The 27011-nt window shown below is 36.4% G+C and overlaps 1 protein-coding gene across 1 annotated transcript in view; it reads left to right on the top strand.

Annotated features, from left to right (window-relative positions):
- Positions 1 to 953: 953 nt before the first annotated feature.
- Positions 954 to 27011, top strand: part of DPYD (dihydropyrimidine dehydrogenase) — an 806347-nt gene continuing 780289 nt past the window's right edge. Inside the window, exon 1 of the mRNA XM_003260094.4 lies at positions 954 to 1123. Coding sequence (XP_003260142.1) covers positions 1085 to 1123 — 39 coding nt within the window. The 5' untranslated portion in view covers positions 954 to 1084. The remainder of the gene's footprint in view (positions 1124 to 27011) is intronic.

Raw genomic sequence — 27011 nt, forward strand, 5'->3', positions numbered from 1 at the left:
ACGATAAGGGAGAAATACTTGACTCCAAGGTGTCACTATCTAGCCAAGTGCATGAAGGAGTGCCACAAATGTCCTAACAGAAGTAGAAAGTGTTATGGTAGAAAAGAGGTGGGATGCATCTAACGGGGTGGGGGTGGGGGGATGGGGCGGGGAGAAAAGGAGAGGTCTGGAGTACACATATCCTCAAAAAACGAGGTGAATGTTTTCTGGATTGGGACCAACTCTACAGAAAATCTCTCCCTTCTCCTCAGCAAGCTCTAGAGCAAAAACGAAGAGCAACTTTTCAAAAGAGTTTCACATTTTAGAATAAAAATTATTTTTAAAAATAACCATTAAAATGAGACTTTCCTGCAAAAAGACAACCTTGATAATGTCCCACCTGCAGCACTTCCTGTATGCTGCTGCGGGCTGTGGATGTTTTTGCTCGCCTCCCTCCCCTCCCCGCAGGGGCTGTGAACTCTCAGAAGACCGGTGCTCTGGTATCCTCCACTGCAGCTCAAACCCCCCCCCACCTACTTGGTGGATAGATGGAGGAACATCTACTATTTCATCCTTGAGGAGTTCCTGAAAAAGCAGTTGCCCCTCAAACAATGTATCTACATCTCGCGGGGTTTGTGTGGCAGAAAAGAAAAAGTGCAAGTTGTTGCTTGGAGCGCGGACAGCTTTTACCTTTAATCCCGGGGATCCCTCCTATCTGGCCCCGCCTGCCTAGCTCAGTTTTTAGCAGTTTAGAGAGGAAAGGCCAGTCCCCAGAGCGGGTGCTCTACTCCCTCCCTCCCTTCCGCTTGCAGAAGGAAAACAAGCTTGCAGGCTGGGACGCGGAGCGGGCTGAACCGGGGAGGCCGGGCTGCGGCGGCAGTGCCTGGCGCGGGAGCCGCAGTGCCTGGCGCGGGAGCCGCAGGACCCAGAGCGCAGCCCCGCCCCGGGGGCGTTGCCGCCCTGCGCCCGCTCCGCCCCCGCGCCGCCGGCCCTCGTCTGCCTGTTTTCCACTCGCACTCCGGCTGCTGTCACTTGGCTCTCTGGCTGGAGCTTGAGGACGCAAGGAGGGTCTGTCACTGGTAGACTCGAGACTGTAGGCACTGCCATGGCCCCTGTGCTCAGTAAGGACTCGGCGGACATCGAGGTACGGACTTCGCGCCGGCTCGTGTGGTGGCGGGGTGGTGGGGGTTGCTCTGCTGGTAGGTGCCGGGGAGGCCCCCGCGGCCCCCGCGCCCGGGAGAGTGAGAGACGCGGGAAAGTTTCCCCCGTGGGAGATATGCGGGGGAGGCGGAGGAGCGCGGAGCCAGAGACCCGCGTGGGCAGGCGGGGAGCGGAGGGGAGGACTTTTCCGCAACTGGAGGGGTTACCCTTTGCGTCGGGACCTGTTTACTTCGGAGGAGATTTCAGGAAGCCTGTCTTGTCCTGCTCTGAATGTCAGTGACTGAAGAAACACTGGAGTTCCAGAGAGGTGGACTCTAGGGGGTAGGAGCGCCCATTTCCCACACATTCTACCCCTTCACCTCCTGTATGTCGTTTCTGGACACCTCTCCACTGCCCCCATCTCCAATAGCTGAATCCTGCTATTTGCAAAGGTGAAGTATAGAAATAAAACATCTGTGTGTCAGCTGTAGCAGTCTCCTCTAGCCATAGTATTGTTTATGAAATAATTTAACATGGAGAGAATGGAACGAAGTATTCAGAACATGAAAAATGCAGTGCCCTCAGAAAAACAAACTGTATTTTTCTCTCCTCTCAACGGTTTTTGATTCCCTCTTGCACTCCGTTTCTGTTAAAAAAAAAAAAAAATCTTTTTTTTTTTCTGTAAATAAGGTCCTACCTGAAACGACATGGCATTTCCTTTCTCTCTAGTATCTTAATATATGGGATGAAAAGGATTTAATTATAAGCAGTGGTTTTACACATACTAAACCTAGGTCAGCACTTTTGAGCTAAGACAAACTGCTTTTTAGTTTTCTGTTTTGTTTGGGGCTTTTCTTTATTTGAGTCTTCTACTCTGGTAGAAAATTATGTGTGTGTGTGTTTTCTTTAGAAATAACAAAATTTTCCTTTCGTCAGTCCTTTTGGCGGCTTAAGTAAAAGTTTTGCAAACCACCTGTTTGCAAAATAGCTGCTTTTGCCACATTTTGCCTCTGTAATTGAAGAAACTTTATATTCTGGGAGGAGGTAGTCCTGTTTCCTCCAGGCTCCATAACTTGATTTGAAAAATCATTTTAGTAACAAGAGCCAAAGTGTATTATGTGGACATCTCTGGTTAGTTTACTTTTGGTTTCTGTTATGGAGAGTTGACTTTTTGATATTGAGCAATATGATGTATTTAACAAATATTTGTTCATCTGTGTGCAGGCTAAGAGATACTTGTCTTTTTCTATATTTCATTTAGGGTAGTCTATTCCTTTTTGGTCCTTGTGACTTTGACTTAACTTTTTTAAAAATTTTATTTACTAAGTCAAAAAACAAGCTTCTGACAGTATTAAGGCAGTATTGATTTCAGATATCAGAGTTGTCTTAGGATGGGTGGCTTTTGGCTCTTTAATTTCAGAATGGTGTGTTATCTGCTTAACTGATTTCTTTCTCTGCAGTTGTCTTTGAAATCAGTTCTTACATTCCACTGAGGAGAAAGATGCCAGTGAAATATTGAATGCCAAGCTTGATTTCATGTATTGTTTCAACTAAGAACATTTAAGAAGCCCATCCTTTCCACTCCCTCCACTCAATTCAAACTTAGTCTGTATGGCCAGTTTGCCTAATATTACTTTTAATCTAGATTGCTGGTGTTCAAACACCTTCAGCTCTTAAGTAGTTCATATGTGCAACACTTTAATCAGTAACATCTTTCATCACTCACAGCACCTTACTTTTCTCTCAAAGTAATACCCGTGATTCATGAGCTAAAATACCATGAAATAGCATGAAATTAATCATTAAAATATAATGCAGTGAGGAAAAATACATTAAGCCTAGGGGAGCACATTCAAGCATAAATGCCTCAGTTGATCCTATTGATTTACCAAAGTTCCTTTTTGTGTTGAAGAATTAGAATGAATTATAAACGCTCAGTTTTCCATCAAATTTGAATGCTTTTCTTGAACAAATTCATTACAACCATTGTCTAGAGATTGATCTGATTGTGATCATTGTTTTAGCTTCAAATACATGGATAAGCAAGTAATATTTAAAAAATATTGGTATGAAGCAGTTAATGAATGTGATAAGAACACATTGATAAATGTGAAAACTGCTTGACAATTGTTAAAAGAACAGAAGTTGATGATAACAACCTACTCTAATAGTAACTGACTTTTCCCTATGAGTTAACTACAGAACCTCAGGTTTCAGTGAAACAGCCAAGAAATATCTTTGTTTCTGGGGGAGAAGTTATTGAGGTATATATAAAGGTGCTTTGTGTGCCTGCTTCATAATTTCTAGTCTGAATCCAATATCACATCAGGATTTGAGGGTTAGGAACGTGGAAAACAATCAGATCACCAAACTCCATAGCTGGAATATCCCTAGGCTAGGAGACAGGCAAGGAAAGGATGTGCCACTTGGTAATAGGACCTAGCTCATCTACTCAGAATTGTTGTTGTAATCATAGAAGTTGCATGAGAAATCAAGTTCTTTTCAGATATATTAATGTGGTTCAGAGCCTGGCTTCTGAAACCAGCTGCCTCTGATTGAGGTCTAACTTTAAGCACTTTAAGCTGTGTGTTTGGGCAAGTTAGCCTCTCTGAATTGCACATGGAAAATCTGCTAAGGATAATAAACAAATGTCACAAGTTGACAGCATCTTGTTGGGAAAAAGGACAAAAATGTTAAAAAATAAAGATAACAGAAAAATATATATTATTCTCAGGAAAATCACTTCCAATGAAATGATTAGCATTTTAAAGTCCATTAATAGTAGTTATATGCTTTTAGAAGTTATTTTGCTTTGTGAGTTTACTGTTTGGATACAGTCTGAATTTTGTCAACGATGACTTTAATACAAACTCTGCTGGGATGATTTCAAAGAAGGTTAGTATTGGACATTGGTCACTTTCCCAGGCCTCAGCAGTAACTTAACAGCACTTCTTCATTTAGATTGAATTTACAGCCAGTATATTGTGAATATCTGCACATTTGAAAGGAAATGAGAATTATTTTCAGAGAGTTCTCTTTTGTTCAAGACCTTGTTCCCCTCCACTGGCAAGGATAATGAGAATAGACTTTGAAAGTACATATATCTAAACGAAAATGTATGCAGCTGCAGCAAGCTTTTAACTATTCGAATACTAGTACTTTTGATAAATATTTATAGCCAAACCAAGTTGCTATCTGTTACTGTACTGCTACCACAGTCACAATCACAAGGCCCATTCCTTGAATTATCAGTTAGTGAATGTTAAAGGGTTATAAACTCAATTCACATTTACCCTGAATGAAAAAGGGATTTTAGTCCATTGTCCACAAAATCAAATGCATTTTGAGTCAAACAGAAATGGTTTCTGAATTACTGATACTATGACTTCTATTCATTTGAAAAGGTAATTGGGAATTTTCTGTATGATGAATTAGGAAAATGAGATTAAAAATATCGAATTTGGAAAATAGAAGCATAATGGGAAAGACTTGGAGAATTTTGAAACAAGGAAAGTCATGGGTTATGAATTGGCAGACATGGCAAAAAAATTTTCAGAACATCTTTTATCATAGTTGCCTTTGCTGCTGGGGAGGAAGGAGAATCATGGATCCAAAAAAGGTAATAAAGATTCCACTTTATAGAAAGCCATGAGTTGTTTATTTATTTAAATGGATATATTTTTACTGAATGTGTAAGTAACAGTCATTTCTTTTCTTCTTCCTTTTATTGATTGGGCACTGCAGATCTTTTGGAAATGTATTCTTAAATAAATTAAGACTTTTAAAACTTTAGCTTTTTAAACCTATTTTGAGAGTTAGAGTTGTTGAAAACATGTTTGTACTTCCTACTTTAAGCTGTTTTGTGGGCCATAGTTTTACTTTAAAGTGTTTCTCCTTTCTAAGGAGTTTAGCTGGATAGTAGAAATGTGTCTGATTATCTGATTTCAGGAGTCACTGATTCTAATGGTAGCTTCCTGTAGTTTTAAGGTACTGCATATTTCTGTAGTTGAGTGTGTTGATACGTGTTTCAGTGCAGTTTTTTAAAATAGAGATGGGGGTCTCAGTATATTGCCCAGGCTGGCCTTTTACTCTTGGGCTGAAGCGAACCTTTCAGCTTGGCCCACCAAAGTTCTGGGCAGTTTAAAGAAAAATTCTATCCTTTGCATATGAATTCAGATGAATAGTTTTGGTAGTTTAATTAAAATCTGGGAGATTAATGACTAATGATGGATCTTGATGGAGGGTGATTTTTAGATTGGATCTGCTTAATCTTAATGATAGCAAATGGTGTTGACTGATTGCTTAATTGTAAAGTGTGCTGGAATTTAGTAGCCTCCTTTGTTACATTCTAGAAGAAAAATTCACTTTTAAAAAGATGATGAGTTCATATCCTTTGTAGGGACATGGATGAAGCTGGAAACCATCATTCTTAGCAAACTATCGCAAGGACAAAAAACCGAACACCGCATGTTCTCACTCATAGGTAGGAATTGAACAATGAGAACACATGGACACAGGAAGGGGAACATCACACACTGGGGCCTGTTGTAGGGTTGGGGGGAGGGATAGCATTTGGAGATATACCTAATGTTAAATGACGAGTTACTGGGTGCAGCACACCAACATGGCACATGTATATATATATATATGTAACTAACGGGTACGTTGTACACATGTACCCTAAAACTTAAAGTATAATAATAAAAAAAGATGAATATTAACAGGAAGGAATTGATAAGGACACTAAGAAGATCTAGAGTCAAAATACTGATTCAGTTATGGAATATCTTTAAGCAATCATACCTTTCTTTAACTATTTGAATATAGCATCTTACTAAACTCTGTATAAACTGACAACACAAGGGCTGAAAGCTGGAACCCCAGTAAAATAAAGATGTCTGATCACTGTGGGAGAATTCTAATAATTAGCATAAATGTAAGTAATAGTTTGGAACACTAAAAATAAAAGACAATGAGACTGAAGAAAGATTGTCATAAAATATCATGACAAAGAAAATCAGATGAGATTTGACATAATCCAGGCTTCAATACAGCTAAAGAGGAGATCAAAAAGTAGGATTGGCCAATTTATTTTTCTGCCTCTCAGCTGTATGAATGTATAACAAATATGTTGCAGAGCCCTTCAGTCCTTAAAACTGTAAAGAAAATTTTATTTTGTTTATATTCCACCTTAATTAAAAATATTTAATAAGGCATTGTAAGATTACACCTTTATCTATAATTGGGACTTTGATTTTAAATTGTGACATATTTACCTTCTGGACTTCATTTGCTCATAATCCTCCATATCAAGACAGAAGGTGTTTTTGGCCTCAAATATCAATCGTGTGGGTGCTCGCTGATATCCTGGAGCCAATTATACTACTGAGATAACTCTTAATAGGATTATGTCCTTCCTGTGGTTTATAATTATTACTGCTTCCATTGCTTTTAATTAAAATGTTACACTAGTACATATGAAACATCTGCATTTAAACTCAACATATAACTTTTAGCCAGTTCAGCATGAATACGTATATATTTATATGTATTGAGGAATTAAGTACTTTTGTATGAAGTTATTTATTTTGTATTTCCCCAAATCAAGCTTCCTTTCCTGGTTAGTACAAAAAGAAAACATTGTATTTAAACAGACCTGGGTTAAAATCCTGGCACTATTTTATTTTATTTGTGTGACTGTGGTCAGCTTCTTTCTTGGACTGTCATTTCTTCTTCTGTGAATTGAATTTAATCCTATGTATTTCATGCAATAGCTATAAGGATTAATTGGAGTCACATACACAAAATGCTTCAGACAGCATTTGTCACATAAATATATGCTTTTTAAATTGGTTACACTTATTTTAAATGTTATTACTGCGTCTATCATGTACATTATATAAACATCAATTGGCAAGAATTTGTTTTTACTCTAGTAATCAACTAGTGGTATTGAAGTCTTTTAGAATCTGTGAGAAAGGGAGGAGTTAATGAAGTTAAAAGAATTATGAAAGAGGTGCGTTATAGATTCATAAATGTTGCATATATCTATTATGAAAAAGTTACTGAATTAACATTTGTCAATATTATGAGGGAGATTGGGGAGTTTCTGAAATTCAGATCAATTTGAAGAGACCCATTTCATTTAATTTCTGTTTAAAAATATGTTTTTAGTACCTGTTGTACTGCCAGCCCATGGTGTAAGTTTCAGATGATACAAAGGAAGTATATGGCTTAGGTTTTGTTTATACATGACTATTCACATCTATTACATAGGTTAATAAGATTCAAATCCAGGCTGTCCCCTATCCTTTTTTTACTGCAACATACATATGGATTGATTCTTCTGTGTTTTTCTGAGTGTTTTTGAGACTAGATCAGGGCTAATGCATAGGTAAAAATTATTTTTTGGCATTCTCATTGAAATGTAGAAGGCATTTGACATTAATTTTTTTCTGAAAAGAAATTCCTACATAATTAGAATACCCTTGTATTTCCATGTGCTAACTGGAATAAACTTATCTTCTCTCTAAGAAAACATATTAGCTTCAAAAACAGTTTTTTTCTAAACTTTTAAGCAACCCTAAGCACACTACATTTGCTTATAATTAACTCTTTTAGCTCCTAGGACACAGTTGGTTGGAGATAACCTGTTTTGCACCAGGAAAAGGTAAAGTGTGATCTTACTGAGAGATGACTCATATATTACACTTTTTATACTAGCTATAATAATTTCATTTCTTTGAGAATTTTACCTTGGCTGTGTAACAGCATTTTTGCTAGACTTTACCTCCATCATAATAATTAAAGAGAATCTGTGTCCCTACCTCCCGGGTGCTTGGAAATTGATATTATAAGCACTTATGAATGTCCCCTTGAGGCACTCTTGACTGGGCCACTTTGAAGAAAAATCTCTTCATCAATAATTAATCCCTGAGGGCCACTTCTCAGGGGACCCACACAAAATTACATGTCAACTCCAGGCCTGATTTATACAGGAGGCGATCATGGATGGAGCCCTGACTGCACTTCCTCCTCCCCCGGTGTTTTATTCCTCACCTCTCTCTGCTGGTTCTCCTCCACCTCAACCCCTCAAAGCCCCCAGCACTTTTACTTCTCTCCCAAAACTTTATCCGCCAATCTACAAGTCAGTGTACCTACACAGAATTGACTCACCAGGTAGATCTTAATCTTTATGAAATTCTTTAAGACTGACTTGAAAAATTGTAGGATGTTAAAATTTATAGAAACATTACCATGCCTAATGAAAAGGTCGTGTGAAAATTGCCAGCAAAATAGTAGAATGTATATTTACTATTTGTTAATTAAAATAAGTACATTTCCCAAGATACAGGATAAGCCTGGGGATAATTTTGCTCTTTGCCATAGATCCCTTGCTCTCTGACGTTGTGGGAATCATTCAGCCACCGTGAAGAGTTTTCTGATCTTCAGTGAGTTTGCTATTGATCAATCTTTTAAGGATGGTTTGAAATAAAATATGGCAATGGTGAAATTGTTTGGAAATGTGACCTGGTGTGTGATCATATTAAGGAAATGCAGAGATCTTGGCTCCTCGATTTACATACTTGGTAGGATTGAGTGTGCTATTTATACCAGCTATATGAATTTGATGTATTTATTCACCTGATTTTAAACTTTTTTAATGTCTGCTTGCTGCCTTTTCTTTTTTAATCTGAGGAACGAGCTAAATCTAAATTTTGCCTAAGAATACAAGAAAAGTTCAATCCTACTATATATGGCTGGAGTTGTGTGTAAGGGTGATCTGGAATTAACAAATTTACATTTTGTATGTTTTTAATAATGCTGTCTTTAACTAGAAATTAAGACCAGAGATTCAAAAAAGGAGATGGGACTCTTTATGCCAATTTCTTCAGTGTGTTTGTTGATTGATGATTGTAGGTGAAAACCGTGGCATAAGCAATGGGGTCCCCAGAATTCAAGCTATGCTAATCTGACTCCTTGTGCCACAGTGACCTGAGAGCTTTGCGGGACTTCTTTCAGATATTTCTCTATGCCAGATATTGAGGAGTGCTGGGGTAAAAGTTTAAACTTCTCCACAGTTCAAAGATGAAAGGCATTCAGTTCCCCTCACAGATCCCTAGGGGTAACGCGTGTTACCGTTCACCACAAAATGTTAATTCCTGTTTGTTAACTTTTAGTGTAACCTTAGTGTAATGAAAGTGTTAACTTTTATTACGCTTTCTTTCCCCGATTTGATTTTTAAATTATTTTTCATGATTATTACAGAAGATTTAAAACATACAAAAAACTAAAATCAAAAGATGACCCCAAAGGTACATAGTCATTCCACTCAAGTAATCCATGTAATATTGAGGTAGTACATTTCTTTCCTGTGCACAAGTTAATCTTTCCCTAAATACTTTTAGTCATATATAATTCGATATTTGTTTTCTTGTCCTATCAAAAGCATTTCTTCACATTCTTATTAACTTCAGTTTTAAGTCACGGCATAACATTCCTTGTGAGTGGAGATATCAAAATGTATTCAAGCTTCTCTCATTATCATACATTTACCTTGTTTTTTAGTAGTCAGTTATTAAAAACAGTGTTTCGGCACAATTTTTTTTATTTGCTTAAAGCATTGTGCTGGAAATACACTTGAGAGTGTTGGCTCAATGATATATAGTGCATTTTGGTTTTGCCCTTCTTGTTTGCATGCTTCAACTGAATTAAGTGTCTTTAAAAATATGTTTTAAAAAAGGAAAAGCGGACCATTTTGGGGTGCAAAGACAGAAGGGGCAAAATGGAAATGGAACCAGTTTAACTGTTTGCCTCATCTTCCTAACACTGATTCTAGGTAACAAAACAGGCAGGCATCTGGATGTAGTTCCCTTTGATGTGGATGTGGCTTCCTTTTAACTCAGTGCTGATAATAACGTTTCTTTCTGGAGAATGGCTTGACAGCCTGCATGGTTCCTTATTTTTTCTGCCCTGGGAGAAAAGGAAGAGTAAGGTTGGGCCTCAGGTTGTTATCTTGGATGGAACATTCATAAATCTCAGATTGTTGTCGTGAATGGATAAATCTCAGGTTGTTATCTAGAATGAATAAATGTAATACTAACTGCAGCTGTCTCATCATGTGATGGAAACTTTTATATTATCCCAGCCTTCCCACCCTCACCCCAAGAACAAACCACTCTGGCAGACCAGATTCTCAAATAATTATTTTATCCTAGCCTGCCTTTACTTTGAAGTATGGGTTGTCATGTGTGTGCATGTGCATATGCACTAGCACGTGTGTGTACATTTTCTTTTTTTTTTCCTTCCTGATACTCAGAGAAGAAAGGGTCCATGAGTGTAACTACTTTTGACTCAACACATTTTTCTCCCACATACAAATTAAATGAAGCAAAACATACTTCTTCCTTGGGTGTGCTAACCAAAATGACTCTTGATTTTTGCTACATTTTAAAGCTAAAGTTTACTTGCAACCCAAACTCCAGACATTGGTATGCTTTAGGCTCTGTCTTTTCCGAAAGAGATAAAAACATTTGCAGAGAAAAATTTGTATGTAGCTCATGAAAATTACTGCCCATCACCCCTTTCATTCCAAGACTGGACAGTAAGAAACAAAACTTAAACATCCTTTATGCTTAAGATCACAATATTATAGGATCCTAGAAGGGAATCATCAATGGTAGGTATGACTACTTTAAGGATTTGAAATATTTTCAAGTTGGTGTCTACATGGTACTACTAATTCATATAGCTGCCAGCAGCTGTATGAGTATGTATAAAATGATACCCTTTCAAGTGTTAATAAAAATTATTTTTTAAATAAACAATTAGGTGAAACTTTTGTGAGATTGGTTTAACTTGTATTTGTTTGAATATTGGTAAATTTTAAACATTTTTCCACATTTTAAAATATTTTGGGTTTTACTTTAAACAAATTATTTTAACAACATTTTAATGTAAAATAAAAAAAGTAAATAAGAATACAAATAAGAAAAGTAGAAGTATAACAAATTTTAAGGAAACTAGATGCTAATGTATTATAAAATCACAACAAAATGAATGTTATTTTGGAAACATAAAATCTCCCCAAACCTCAGATAAATTCAGAAACAGCAGCAGACTGATAACCTCAGTCCTTTATAATATTTATTGATAATGAGTAACAGATAATTAATATTTATTCTGATTATAGTGAAAGGACAGCATAGATTTGTGGTTAAGAGTATAGGCTCTGGAATTAGAGTGCTAATGTTCACATTCTAGCTCTGCCACTTACTAGTTTTGACCTTGGCAAATAACTTAAACATTTTATGTTTCAGTTTCCTCATTGTAAAAGTGGGGATAGAAATCATACTTACATTACAGGATTGTTGTGTGGTTGAAGAAAATACTACAGATTCGTCCTTTTTAATAGTTCCAGCATGTGGCAAGTATGCAATTAATATTAAGTATTAAATTATTTATAATGGCTACCACCTATTTTGACTTCAGTGACTTATCTCCTTGACAATATGTTATTTTAGTCTTCTTTAAAACACAGGAATTTACTCTATTTTTTTAAATCTAAAATATTAATTTTTTCCTAATGTGCTAAGCACTGGTCTAGATGTTGGAAACACATTTTCAAACAAGACAGAAAAAAATTCTGCAGTCAATAAAATTGCATTCTAATGGAGGAACAATAGTCAGTAAAAAATTTTTCTTTAATGTACAGTAATTTCGGATAATATTATGAGCTTTTGTAAAAATAAACCAAGAAAATGTGATGCAGAAGGGCTAGTAGGGTCTTCTTTACATGGTAGTCAGAGAAGGCCTCCTGTAGAGGTGACATTTGAACTGAGATCTAGAAGATCATAAGAAGTCTGCTAGGGGCTTTTGAGGAAAAATTAAAGCAAATCAAAGAGGTGGGACTGAACTTAGTTTGGTAAACAAAAAGAAGTAACAGATGTGAGGGACACAAATGTAGTATGTAATGGCATTCAGTTTGAAATCACTATTAGATAGCACAGTAAAGATACCACATAGGCAGCTGAAAGTAAGCTTTTGGGCGTCTGTAAAGAAGCCATAGCTGGAGATAGAAATTGAGGAATTATTGACATAAAGATGTTATTTAAAGTCTTGGGACTGAGTAAGATTACTTAAAGACAGCGTAGCTCGACAAGGAACTGAGGACTTTAGGCATTGAGAAGAGGAGAAGATAGCCAAGAAACCAAGAAGGGAGGAAGGATGTGTATGTAGACAACTTTCTTGTCTGCTGTGGGGAGGGTAAGTTGAGGGCATAAAGATTTCTTTTAACTTGGTAACATTGAAAAAGTGTGAGCTTGACAATAGCCATTGGGGAAAGAAGCCTAATAAAAATGGTTTGAGAAGAAAATAGAATATGAGGAAGTAAGACAATGGCATTGGGAAATGCTGGAGAAAAGTCTTGCTGTAAAGGGGAACAGAAAACAGGGAAGTAGCTGGAGAGGGATAACAGAGCATGCACGTGTGTTAAGGGAAGAGGTGCAGTAGGGAAGCTAGAGTTGAAAGACATAGAGGGGATAATTACTTGTATAAAGGGATTCTTTTGGGGAGAGGGAATAGGATTGATAATATAAGGTTTAGAATAGGTGGTGAGACAGAGAGGTGGCACATTGGGTGGCGGAACAAAAAATAAGTTCTCTCTTCTGATGGATGGTTTTAATTTTCTCAATAAGAGTATGAGGCAGGATTACCAACTGAGGGTGAGAGGAAAACAGGCTATAAAAGTTTGAAGAACAGGTAAAAGTATGAATAGATTTTCTGGAAAGTAGGATAATGAAAATAATAAGTATAGTAGGATTGTTAGGCAGTATTTGTTTTCTACTTGATACTTGCAGTCAAGAATTGAACATGAGAGCAGTGAACATAATTGTGGATTGTTCTCCATCTACTCTTAACTGCTTGGGTTCAGGCAAAGAAAATGTAAAGAGATAAGTTTAAGTGGATTAGTCTTGCTTGGGCAATAAAGTTGGAGTGAGAGAAGAGTAGGGAATTAAGGATGTTGTGAAGAAGTCATAATAGTGTATCATGGGAGCTGATCTGAGGGACGTCAGCATAGGAGAATGAGATGACTACTGAAAACACCAGTGATACGCTCCATAGATTGATGGTTTCAGTAAGGTCAGATAATTCTTGGAAAGTGGAATGTTGTCAGAGGTAAAGATTGGAGTGATATGTTTGAAATAAAGCTTTTAGAGATAGTGTGATAATCATGGTAAAGTCAAGACTATAACCAAGGGTGATGGTGGCTGCAATGGGGTGGAAGAACAAGAATTATTGGTGGTGAGATGGCGAGTAAAAAGAGGCAGGTGCTAAATGAGCCAAGAGTCTGTTGAAGTCACTAAGACTGGTGTAAAAAATAGAGTGGAGTTGAAGACATAGAGAATTAGATGTTAAATTCTCATTGAATCTGGTTAGAGGGTGTGGCGGCAACCCCCTGGGGTTGGTAGATGACAGAAGCACTGAGTTATAGGGAGTAGAACACAGAGGAAATACGATGGGAAGATACATAAGAAAGGACAGCCAGGCCAGGTATGATGACTTATGCCTGTAATCCCAGCACTCTGGGAGGCCAAGTGGTGTGGATTGTTTGAGCTCAGGAGTTCAAGACCAGCCCGGGCAATAGGGCAAAACCCCATCTCTACAACACATACCAAAATTAGATTGGTGTGCTGGTGCGTGCCTGTACTCCTAGCTACTTGGGAGGCTGAGGTGGGAGGATTGCTTGAGCCTGAGAGATGGAAGCTGCAGTAAGCCATGATTGCACCACTGCACTCCAGCTTGGGCAACAGAGTGACACCTTGTCTCCAAAAAGAAAGGGGAAAAAAAATGAAAAGATAGCCATATGACTATGGAGACAGTGATTGAAGTGATGCATCAACAGCCAGAGGATAACAAGGATTGCCAGAACCTAGAAGAGGCAACAAAGAATTCTCCCCTACAGATTTCAGAGGCAATTTGACAAGGTTGACACCTTTACTTTAGACTTCTAGACTTGAGAGTGGGTGCGGCAATAAATTTCTGTTTTAAGCCACTAAGTTTGTGTAATTTTTTTAATGGCAGCCCAAGAAAATGAATACAAATTTTGATGTGAACTGCAAAGGAGCTGGGATATTTGTGGAAGGAAGAAAGGAAGGAAGGAAAGAGGAAGGAAAAAGAACGTAAGGAAGGCAGGGAGGAGGAAGCAGGGGAGGACCTCAGATACTTTGATAGTAGGAATAAATGAGACTGGGGATAACTAACATTTGTAAGAGACAGTATTTATTAAATTCAAATTCGTAGTTGAAGAAAGTAATTGGGGTTGACTATTCCTAAATACGAAGAGTCTTAAATATGCTATTAAGGTCCTAGTTCTGGCACTTCTGAGCTTTGTGAACTTAAGCTAATTTCCCCATCTATAAAATCGAGATCGTGATCCTTGTTCTGTTTATCTTATAATGTTGTTGCTTGGAAGAAATAAATTAAGAACAAATGCAAATGTAAGCTGTTATTATCATGAAGTTGCTTAATTTACAGATATGCATAGTCCTTATATGAAGGGAAAAGATGTTTGTTATCAAATATGGAAAAGAACCAGGTAGATAATTTTTAAAAACCCACACTAAAAATTAAACACAGCAGTTCCCCTTCATCCAATTTTTGCTTTTTGTAGTTTTAGGTCTGAAAATATTAAATGTGAAATTCCAGAAATAAATAATTCATAAGTTTTAAATTGCACGATTTTGGGTAATGTGATGAAATCTTGCATTGTCCTGCTCCTTCCTGCCCAGCCCATGACTCATCACTTTGTCCAGCCAGGGTCTCCACACTTTCTAAGCTCCCTGCCTGCTAGTCACTTAGTAACCATCTTAGTTGTCAGATGACTGTGGCAATATTGGAGTCCTTTGTATTCAAGAAACACATATTTTACTTAATAATGGCTCTAGAGTGCAATAGTAGTGATGGAGACAATTCATATATGCCAGAGAGAAGCAGTAAAGTGCCTCCTCAAGTGAAAAGGTGAAAATTCTTGACTTAAGGAAAGATACTGAGATTGCTAAGATCTATGGTAAAAATGAATCTTCTGTCCCTGAAGTTGTGAAGAAGGAAAAAGAAATTCTTGCTAGTTTTGCAGTTGCACCACAGGCTGTAAAAGTTATAACTACAGTTCGTGAGAAGTGCTCAGTTACAATGGAAAAAGCATTGAAAACAAATATATATGTAGGGTTCAATACTATCTGCAGTTTCAGACATCTACTGGGGGAGTCCTGGAACATATCCCTGTGGATTAGGGTGGACTCCTGTATATATTTTTCGAAAGCTTAAGTTACCAACAAAACATATTATTCCATAGTTCCATTTTATAAGTAATTTTTAAGTACTTGCTGTATCTTGGGAACTATATTAAGTACCATTTAGAGTCTGGTTAGAAAGATCTCCTCTAAATGTGCTTTTGATACAGAACAGAAGATGAGGCAAATTCACCGATAATTATATATCTAGACAGAAAGTCATAAGTACTTGGGGATGATGGTTCAGAATTATGGTGTAAGAGTTAAAATATGCATGTTATAAGTTCACATTCATGCAACTTAATAATTTAGTTTTACACCATTATTTAGATTATATTTAATAAATGATAAAGAGATTCATATAAGTTTTGTTACAGTTTCCCTTCACCTTCACCTCAATATCCAGTAATTTAGGGGCCAGAAAATGAATTAGGTGATCATTTTCCAAGGACAGGTGGAGGAAGGCTGTCCTGGCTGAAATGGCTCAGGTGTGAGGCAGGTCTAAGTATAGGAGCTGGCAGAGCTAGAGTTAATAGGGATCACTGTGGATCTATGCACTCAGAGCATTTTTTTTCTTGTTCCCTACTTAAGAACATGTTTCCAGTCTTAAGAAGATGTATCCGTTTCAGAAATGGTGAAACTAAGGACATAGAAAGGTTAAATGGTTTGATTAAAGTCAGTAGTGAACTGGAAACTAAAATCTATGAATATGAGCTCAGTTTTACATTGCTGTTTATTCAGACATTAAAATACATGACATGAAAATTAAGAATCATAGAGGTATAGAAGTGGGAAGTCCTTCAAAAGTTACCTCATTTTTCCTGCCCGTATGTATTCACTGAGTTTCTCAATAAGATGTTTAATATTCGGTTCTTCAAGGAGTCCTTCACATGTGTAAATGAAGCAAGGTATGAATGGCGTCTAATCCACAGGCCAGATGGTTGCAGTGGAGGGAGCTGATGAGATATCATCAATCACTTCTCCACGTCATGTCAAATGACCAGTTTTGTCCTTTGCCGGCCACTTTGGTGGCTGACAGGATAGAATCTTTATTTGTTGGGGAAATTTGGAAAAATAAATAGGCAAACTGGATTACCGGACTGGAATTGGTTTTGGGATTCTATATCGTGTTTTCTTTTCTTTAAAGTCTGTATACATTTAGATGTGTTATAAAACTGATTCACTGGAGCCCTTGACTGAAGGACATTTTTCTTTTAGTTCTACTTTATAATGATAATGATGTCACTGTCAAGAAAACCAGTTCATATTGAGGACTGAAAAAATATAATGACAAGGATATGATCTAAGGTTAATTTTATATTAGCCTAACCCTTGCTCCCTTTGCATCTTTAGTCCTGTATAATTTTGAATTAATTATGCTACAGGAGCGAATAGTTAGAGGTGCATATTGGGTAATTATAATTTGCACTACAGTGTTCAAAACAAAGCAATTGTAGTCCAGTTTTCAGTTAATCTGAAAGTGAAATAAATCCAGAATCTATGAAATTCTTTATCAATTCTAAAATAGTATACTTCCATAAATACATATATTGGGCTTAAAAATAAATATAAATGTAGGTTTGGTAATTTTAATTGTGTAAGTCAACTTTCCGGGAGAAATTAGATTACATTGACTATGCAGGTGCCCATGCTATTACTCAAGATCAGTAGTGCCTTTTAATACCCATGGCGACTGATTTGGATTGATATGGAATTTTGAGTACAAACTGTAAGGGAGTGATAACTTTCAATAGGTTCTTAGTTGGAACATACCCCTATTATGAAAGATGGATTAACAAGAGAAAAGTAAACAAATTGATTAACATATATATTTCACAAGTACATGGGAGATTCCCAGAGAATGAGTAGTTTTCCCAGAAGTGCTTTTGAAATAGCCCCTTCAACAAAGAACAGTACATTTTTAGAGAACTGAAAAGACAAAGGATGGCAACTTGAGGAGAAGGCAAATGCATGGCAGACAAAAGTTAGTAAAACTTGTTAATATAAATTCCTCTGGTGCTGTTGCTAGGCTGATAAGGGTCTAAAGCTGTCTTTGGTGGTTAATCTTTTTTCTTTTTGGTAGAGGGGGGACAGGATACCATTTTCTTTGTAAATCTATCTACTGCTTTTAGGCAAATAAAGGGAGGGCAGAGAGCTCTCCTGTGTTTCTTCTTAACTGCCTTCAGTGCAATAACCCTTCATATTTTGGGAAGGTATATTCTGGTCTCCCACACTTCCATTATGATTAAGATATTGTCACTGAAATGTTATGATTACCTTGCCACCCAGTGGATCCTGTGTAATCGTTTCTGAATTATTCCATTGTTTTAATAATGACATCTTTAAATGCGTTTGATTTCCATCATGATAGTACATGCATATCATAAACATTTAAAAATAAATAAACAACTTTATGGAATAGTAGTTCTATTCCTCCCAGTGATATGATGGTAAACTAGTAAATGGGAGTTGGGGGAGGGGTGGTGCAGGGAAGGGACATCCTGATGTGTAGCCCTTCCTGATTACCCTGGGGTAAATGCAGCCTCTGTTGCTGATTGTAAGCCCTCCCTAAGAATATGGAGTTGGAAATAGATGTTAGCTATCCTCTCTCCAGTGCCCACTGGGTCTAGCTTTCTCCTCACCCCTCTCCATCTTCTCCCATTTCCCTTTCTAGAAGCAACACTTTAGCTGTTTCTCTTTTAATTCATTTGCTAGTAAAATTCAAATTTTTATTCAGCTGTCAGATTTTTGGACAGTTAAAATGTTGTTGTTGGCCATTTGCCTAGCAGTCTTGGAAAGGCAGCTTTTTAAAAGGCTGCCTAAAGTTTGAATTAACATTTTAAAACTCTGGATATTTGGATTTCTTAGTTCCTCTAGTATAGTTTGAAGTAATTTAAAATTACCAAATAATGGGCCTGAACGTGAAAAAAGATGAATTGTAAGACAGTATCAAGAAAAATTTTCCAAGGAATAGTTTTAAAAGATACTGTTGATACTAAACATACTTATATGTTAATATATAATTAACTTAATAACCAAAGACACTTACTTAGCGTTGTCCATGTTAGATATTGATTTGCTAGACCAACATGTTTTGATCATTTTGAGATTCTGGTTATGGCAAAAACTCGAATTTGGAATTGATAGACAGAACTGATCCATAAATTGTGAGAAACACCATTTACATACATTTCTAAAAATTTTCACATGCTTCATCCAGCTCTATAATCTGCATTTTAGGGGGTTATCATTCATTTGGATTAAAACCTTTAAAAATAAAAATGTATTATGTTCAGTAAAACAAATTTTAAAGCAAAAGAAATCGGAGCTATTTCATTCTTTGTGATATTCTTAAATATAGATTGTTTCTAGTTTTCAAGTTTTAATTTTGCTTCATAGTAAATACTATAAGAGATGTATTAATTATCAAGCCTTTTCTTAAGTCTTAACAAGTGTGTAAATAGTATGAATGTTGCTCACAACCCACAGTGTAATTAATTGGCAAACTTGTTGATTTCCATCACAGAAGTCTCCCATTAAGTCAAATTCTCTTCTATGCCAGCCCAATAACCTTAATTACGATGTAATATTTATCATCCTTTGGAATAATGTTTATATCTTTGAGTAAGTTTAAGTGTTAGGAAGGTTTAAAGAAAGCGTGGAACTATGTAGTGATGGGAGGTACCTCTTTCTAAACACCTGGAAGTTATTGCAGTTATTTAGATTGAAATGAAAAATAATAGCTGTTGGTTTCCTAGTGGTATGCTCCATTTAAGAAAAGTCTTAAAAGTCTTAAAAGGTAGATTGTATGCCTCTTTTGCAAAATATTCTATGTATAAAATAATCTCATTAGAATCTGAATGTTACTAATTTGATGAAATTACCACTTATTGTATAGCAACATACCCATGCTTTTAATTTATTTTCAGTCTGAATCTTTAAAATGACAGAGAAAGTGTAGGAAGCATTGTATTAAAGTGATGGTGATAATTTACATATCTTTGAGATGAATAATATTTCAATGGAAACAGCAAACTTAATGATTAAAGAATTACTTGACATATAGGGATCCTGTAATCTTTCCTATGGAAATTAAAGAAATCCAGTTTTACCCAGTAAATCTGAAACACTGAACTTCTGACCTCTTACGCCTCTCACTGGTCTGTATTATTTATACATCTTCTAATTCTTGCTCTTATGCTACTTTCAAATATGGTTTCTTATCAGAAGTAGGCTCATTGGCAATGTAAAGTCATGGATAATTCAAAATATTTGGGAGCCTCGTTGTAGTGATATTTTTGTATGAGTGTGGTGATGTGATAGAGTTAGGAGACTTGGTTCTAATCTTGACTCAGTCTTTAATACGGGTTGTTCTTTTACTTCACTAGGTACATCTGTAAATAGAGGTGCCTTGTGGCTCTTACACTCCAAGGAGATACAATTCAATTTATTGCAAGTCTCTATATTTATGCCTTATATAAGTTCCTGGAGATACTGAGAAGGGTAATAGCCAGTCATCACACTCAGTAAGCTGAAAGGCTAGTGGGGCAGACAGGCATATAAGCAGAGAATTTTAGACTATGTGGATTTCAATTGGAATACAAGAATTTGAGGGTTTAATAATAGATGTAAACTATTTTATAAATTGATAAATATTAAACCCAGAATTTCTATTTTAATGGAAGTAGCATTACCTGACATTTCTGAATGGTAAATGTATTTTTGATACCAGAGCATCTGTGATTTTTTTACAATTAAAGAAAAATCTTAGCTTTTTAGACAAGATGTCTGAACTTAATTGAAATCCAACAATTAATTGAAAGGCACTGGAGAAATGCTGTATTTCACTGGCAGTTTTTTGTTACTGTTGCTGCTTATATGTCATTTGTAGGATGACACCATTATTCAAGTGATGAGCCAAACAGTACTAAATATTTTTTTCCTAAGCCAGTTTTCTATCCCAACTTTTATTTTCTGTGGATACTATTCCCTTATAATCACAAATTGTTAATATGGGAGGTGTGTTTACTTTTCTGTCTCTTTACAACCTATACTCATTGTTATCAAGTCCTGTTAGAGCTTCCTTAACAATATTTCTGAGGTTTGTGTCTTTCATTTCAAGTAACACTATATAAGCAATGTGTACCAGGAAGTTTGATATATATTGTGGCTTAATCAGCAGATAACAGACTTTTCTTTAAGTCTGACTTATTTCAGGTCTTGTTTCTGTAGCTGCACCAGCGCAAAATTGATTTCAGTATTTACAGTGAATATGCAGCAATCTTTGAGTTATACATTAAAAGTAAAATGAAACTAATATTAGCTGCCCATAGATGAAGTACAGAGTAGTGAATAACAGTCCATAATCTGAAGCCAAAATATGTGGGTTAAGAATCTCTGTTACTTTCTGGGGAAGTTACTCAATCTCCTTGTGATTTTATTTTCTCATCTGTACTTGAAAAACACTTGATGGGATGCCTGGCATACTGTAAGCTCTCATTCAACATCAGGTATTACCAAACAGTCATATAAGAACATTAAAAAATGTTCTTATATCTTTTTTTAATATAACTTTTTTCAAATGAAAGACATTATAAAATTTTGATAAAAAGTAGCTAAACTGTTATATTGTGGAAGTATATATTAGACTGAGAACACATCCAGAAATCAAGTTAGAATATTGATAGAGATAGGGTGTTTTGCATGGTGTATCTTGGGAGCACAGAAATGTGTTATCTACTACGGCTTGATAGGAGGGATTTAGCAGACTGGTTGGAAGTGTGGATTTTGGGGAGGAAGTTGTGTGCATGGGAGATTTTCAAAAAACAGTTTGCAAAGGAGCATTGGATATATTTTATTCACATCATTATGCTATATTGTAAAAATTTATGTCAGTTAAAATGGAGAAACCTATTAGCAGTCAATGAATGGAGATGAAAATGAATTACTTTTTTTGTGCTGGCACAATAAAATTTCCATTGGTCATTCTTTGAAATGAGTAATTTTTGGTTTAGGATTTTTGACATATGATGGATTTCAAGAAAAATACTTAAGCTGATGTGATTTCCCACTTGTCTTTTAAGTACATAAGCCAAATGCTTTTATTTTGAAGTTTCCATGCACCCTGATTTTGAATATTTTGCCTTGTTGATTGGACTATCAGTGCTTCCCATACCTAGTTGGCCACCAGAATCACCTTGGGCACTGTAAAAACCAGGTGTTGGGATATAACATGGGAAAAATTGCTAAAAGCGGCTTAAAGAAGACAGAACTTTATTTATTCCTCATGTAAAAGAAGTCCAGAGATACATACTAGAGTACGTACAGCACCTTTTTGTTATCAAAAGGTTTCTATCTTTCCATTCTGTTATCCTCAAGTTCACCTCTTTGTTGAAGTTAGAAGCCAGAGCTCCAAAAGCAGAGAAGAACAGGAAAAACAAGGTATACCTCTCCCTTTAATGAGACTCCCTAAAAGATACACACTTCTAAATACATATTATTTCCTGGTACTTAGCGGAATGGCTTGTCAAAGCCTGGGAATTATAGTCTGTAGCTGAGAACTGTGGCTCCCAAAATGTAACAGGGGTTTGCTACTAAGAAGGAAGGATGGAGTGCATACTGAGGCAGGAGAGCTGCAAAGTCTGCCACAGACATTTGTTAAACTGATTGATTCCCAAGGCCTATCCATGTATAATTGATAGATGTGTAGGGAAATCTGAGATATTCTGATGCAGCTGATTTATTCAGGAGTATCTGTGATAAGTTAACTTTTTCTACTTTAAAGCCCATGGTCCCACGACCACGTATCAATCTCTAATATATTTACCTAAGATTCCTATATAAAAGTGAGTAAAGAAATTACTTATTGCCATTTTGAAAATTTTTCTGTATTGTTTGTCCAGGTGCTCTATAAAATTAAGCCATGTGAAGGAGTGGCCACTAAAGTATGATACTCTTACTGGAATTCTGCATACACTCAAGGTGGGACACTAGGGAATAGATGTACATTTTGTATTGGGGGTTTCAAGACCACCTTCAGGCACAATTGATTTACTATAAATACCCTCAGGATATAGAAGTTGTTGTATTCATGGTTATAGTTTATTATGGTGAAAGAATAAATTAAAAGAAACAAAGGGAAAAAGGCACATTTGTCGAAGTTCAGAGAAAGTCACCCAAAAGCTTTCAGTTGTCCTCTCCCAATGGAGTTACACGGCACACATTTAATTCTTCCAGCAAATGATGTGTGACAACATGTGAAGCGTTGCCAACAAGGGAAGCTCACCCAAACCTTAGTATCCAGGGTTTTTAATTGCGTGTTAGTCATGTATACATGTAGTACTGTGTGACCGACTTCAGTTATTCAAGGTTCAGACCACCAGAGTAAAAGCAGATACTCATCGTTAATCACACTGTTAATGTAAACTAGCCAGCTGTTACAACGTGGCCCAAGGCCTTTGGCATTTAAAAAAAAAAAAAAAAAAAAAAAAACACACTCTTGTCTGACAGAATAGTCACAGCTTGGTTCCTAGGAGTGAGCTGAGGGCCACTTCTTCTGAAAACAAGCCTTTCTTGGGAATGCTTAGTGTATTAGTCTGTTCTCACGCTGCTGATTAAGACATACCTGAAACTGGATAATTTATAAAGGAAAGAGGTTTGATGGATTCAGAGTTCCACATGGCTGGGGTGGCTTCACAATCATGGTAGAAGGCAAAGGAGGAGCAAAGGCACATCTTACATGGTGGCAGGCAAGAAAGCTTATGCAGAGGAACCACCATGTAGAAAACCATCAAATCTCATGAGACTTATTCACTACCATGAAAACAGTATGGGGAAACCTCCCTGATGATTCAGTTATCTTCACCTAGCCCCACCCTTGTGACATGGGGATTATTACAATTCAAGGTGGGTTTGGTTGGGGACACAGTCAAACCATATCGCTCAGGATTTGAACAACTCAGGCCTATCAGGTTCTTTCCTGTACATGTTTTCACTTGAAACAATAAAAAAGAAACAAAATAAATGAAACAATTATTTTTAAGATACTGACTATCAGGCAATGAAATACAGTGTTCCCTGAGAAACATAAACAAATGAAAGGAACCCTAATATTTTTCTAGTTTATCCTCTTGAGAGAGTTTATAGGCTGCAGCTCAGAAGGGGGAAACCACACAAAGCCTGGTGGAATCCCTCAATTGGGGAGACAGAGCTGAAAGTCTAGGGAGACCAAGGAAGCTAGAGTTTGTAGAACAGAATAACAGAGAGGCTAGAGCTGCTCAGAGAGAAACCTGCAGATCAGCCGAGGGTTCCCCTTGAGTACTCCACAGAGTAATGATTAGCATACGCATGTGGGAAAATGACCCATGGCTGCATAAAGAACAGTCTGACAGAACTAGCACTCACATGGGTCTGGGAATAATGCCTCCTCCCACCAGCCAGACTGGAAAACTTCATGATTCATAGGACATTGGATATTCAGAAGTTTTTTTCCTCAGTATTGGGAAATAATTAACCCCAGAGCAAATGCTGCTTGATTCCCACCTCACAAAGCTTAAAACCAAGACCTGAGAGGATCAAATTGTTTTCAAATAATTCAATTATGTCCTAGAACAAAACTCAAAAACATTTATAGGAATGCAAAAATATCATGTACCCAACATGGTAAAATTCACAATGTCTATCATCCATTTAAAAATAACTAGGCATGAAAGGATGTAGGAAAATACCACCCATAATGAGGATAAAAATTAATGTATCGAGACAAATCCAAAGCTGACACAGATGTTAAATTAGCAGAGAAGAACATTAAAACTGTCATTATAACTGTATTCTATATGTTCAAAAAATGAAGTAGAGGTGTGCAAGATAGGAGACCCAAATTGAACTTCTAAAGATGGCAACTGTAAGGAGATGAAAAACACACTGGATAATATTGAAGACAGATTAGACTTTGCAGAAGAAAAGATAGTTAACTTGAGGACATAGCAATAAAAACTCTAAAATGAAACACAGAGAGAGAAAAAAAATGAAAAGACTATCAGTGAGCTGTGGAACAACTTCGAGTGGCCTCATATACATGTAAATGGAATTTCCCCAAAGAGATGAGAGTGAAGCAGTGGGAGGACAGAAGAAGAAAATACTTGTAAAAATGAATTTGTAAATCCAAGAAGCCCAGTGAAACCTAAGCAGAAGAAATATGAAGAAAACAACACCGAGGCACATCATAATCAAATTGGTCAAAACTAATGATAAGGAGTTTATTTTCAGAGCAGCCAGAGGAAAAAAACAGGTGTACTGGATACAGAAGAACAAAGATAAAGCAATAGCAGATTTATTGTTGGAAATAATGCAAGTGAGAAGACGTTTAAAGTGTCAGGGAACAAAAACTTTCAGTGTAGAATTCTATTACCCAGTGAAATTAGAGTTCAAAAACCAGGCCAAAGTAGAGACTTTTTCAGGCATACAAAAGTTGCAAATATTTATAAGCAGCAGACCCACATTACGAGAAATATTAAAGGAAATCATATCCTTCCAGCAAAATGAAACGATAGTAGGTAAAAATAGGGGTTTGCACCAAGGATTACATAATTGCAAAAATGGTAACTACATAGGTAGATATATGATTTTTACTTACTATTTAAATCTCATTGAGAGAATTGGTCATTTAAATTAAACAGTAAAGTATGGGGTTTATAACACATATACAAGTAAAATGCTATATGGATAATCTTTGAAGACATTATGCTAAGTGAAAGAAACCATTTACAAAAAACCCACATATTGTATGATTCCATTTATATGACATGTCCAAAACAGAGGAATCCAAAGAGTTAGAAAGTAGATTAATGGTGCTTAAATCTGGGGGTTTGGGAAAAACTGGAAGTGACTGCTAATGGGTACATGTTTTTGGCAGGGATATACCTGATGAAATGTTTTAAAATTGACTGTGGTGATGGTTGCACAGCTCTTTAGATATACTAAAATTCATGAATTATATACTTAAAATAGGTGAATCATGTGTAAGTGAATTATATCTCAATAAAGCTATTGTAAAAAAGTAATACTTTACCTATAAAGAAAAAAATAAAGTCACTTACATATGAGACGGGGAGAAGTAAAACATGACAGTGCACAAAGAGTGTTGGGTAACATGCACATCATCGGTGAGACTTGACAAGAGCATTTGCAGTAGTGGTAGGAAAGTGAAGACTCAGTGGGTAGCTGAATGTTTCTCTTTTTCACTTTAAATTGGAGATACGTATGCATTCTTCTGTGATCTGTTCATGCCCTTTTCCTGCTTATCTGATAATATTTTCCTGTTTTCTTATCAATTTGTGTGAGCTTTATATAAGAGACTAACACTATGTCATTTTTGATGAATTTGATTGATACAGTTCAATGAGTGTTTGGAACAGGATTTCTAAATAGGAGGTGAAATCAAATGTTAATCTCTAAGAGTCCTTTCCAACTCTAATATACTAAATCCTAGGGACCCAAAAAAGATGCCGAGTTAATTTTATTAATCCCTGGAAAGAAGCTAGATTAGGTCAAATAGTATGTAATTACAGTGTAAGATTGGGCATTACATTTTTATATCTTGCTTTAGGTATAAACTTAAATTATTTTAAGTGAGATATTTGTTCTCTTAAATTGGAATTCCTAGGTTGTTTTTGGTAAAAAATTGGGATATCTTGATGTGACTCCATACTGCATATACTAGCTAATACTACTGTTTAAATGGAAAGCATTCTCTCTAGGCATTGAAACAAAGTGTATTAATTAAGAATACAAAATATTACTTATTAAGAAAATAAAAGTAGCTTAAATAGTAATTGTAAGCATGAATTTTACATTATTTAAAAATTTATTTAATACATTAAATTGTTTCTAATAGAACTGATCTTATTTTAGATATAAATCTGATTTCTCCTCATTCTAAAGATTACAATAGAAGTCCTTGTAAAAATACACATCCTTTAAATCTGTCCTTTCAAAACTTCACTTCTGGGCTCATGTGGCACCTGTGTATTACTCTATGAACATACTTAAGCCACTTTGTTTTTATTGTTATGACTGCCTCCTGCAGCTTCTTTTGTTGCAGGGACCATGTCTTTCATAAGTTGAAAGTATGTGTGTTGTACAATAAAGTCCAATTTTTTTTTTTTTTTTTGAGACAGTCTCACTCTAATACCTAGGCTGGAGTGCAGTGGCGCGATCTAGGCTCACTGCAGCCTTCGCTGACTCCTGGGTTGGAGTGATTTCTCCCATCTCAGCCTCCCAAGTAGCTAGGATTACAGGCACGTGCCACCACACCGGGCTAATTTTTGTATTTTTAGTAGAGACGGGGTTTTGCTCTGTTGGCCAGGCTGGTCTCGAACTCCTGGCCTCAAATAATCTGCCCGCCTCAGCCTCCCAAAACGCTGGGATTACAGGCGTGAGCCACCACGCCTGGCCTAAAGTTTGAAATTTTGATCCTGTAACACTTTAAGAGTGGATAATACGTGACTCATTTGTGTTCTTGTCAGAACTTGTTGCTGATGTTATATTATCACAGATTACAAGGTTCAGTTTGAAGTGTTTCACTGCTGCTTCAGCAAGTCA

Source organism: Nomascus leucogenys, chromosome 12 (genome assembly GCF_006542625.1).
Source record: "Nomascus leucogenys isolate Asia chromosome 12, Asia_NLE_v1, whole genome shotgun sequence".
Lineage (NCBI taxonomy): Eukaryota > Metazoa > Chordata > Mammalia > Primates > Hylobatidae > Nomascus > Nomascus leucogenys.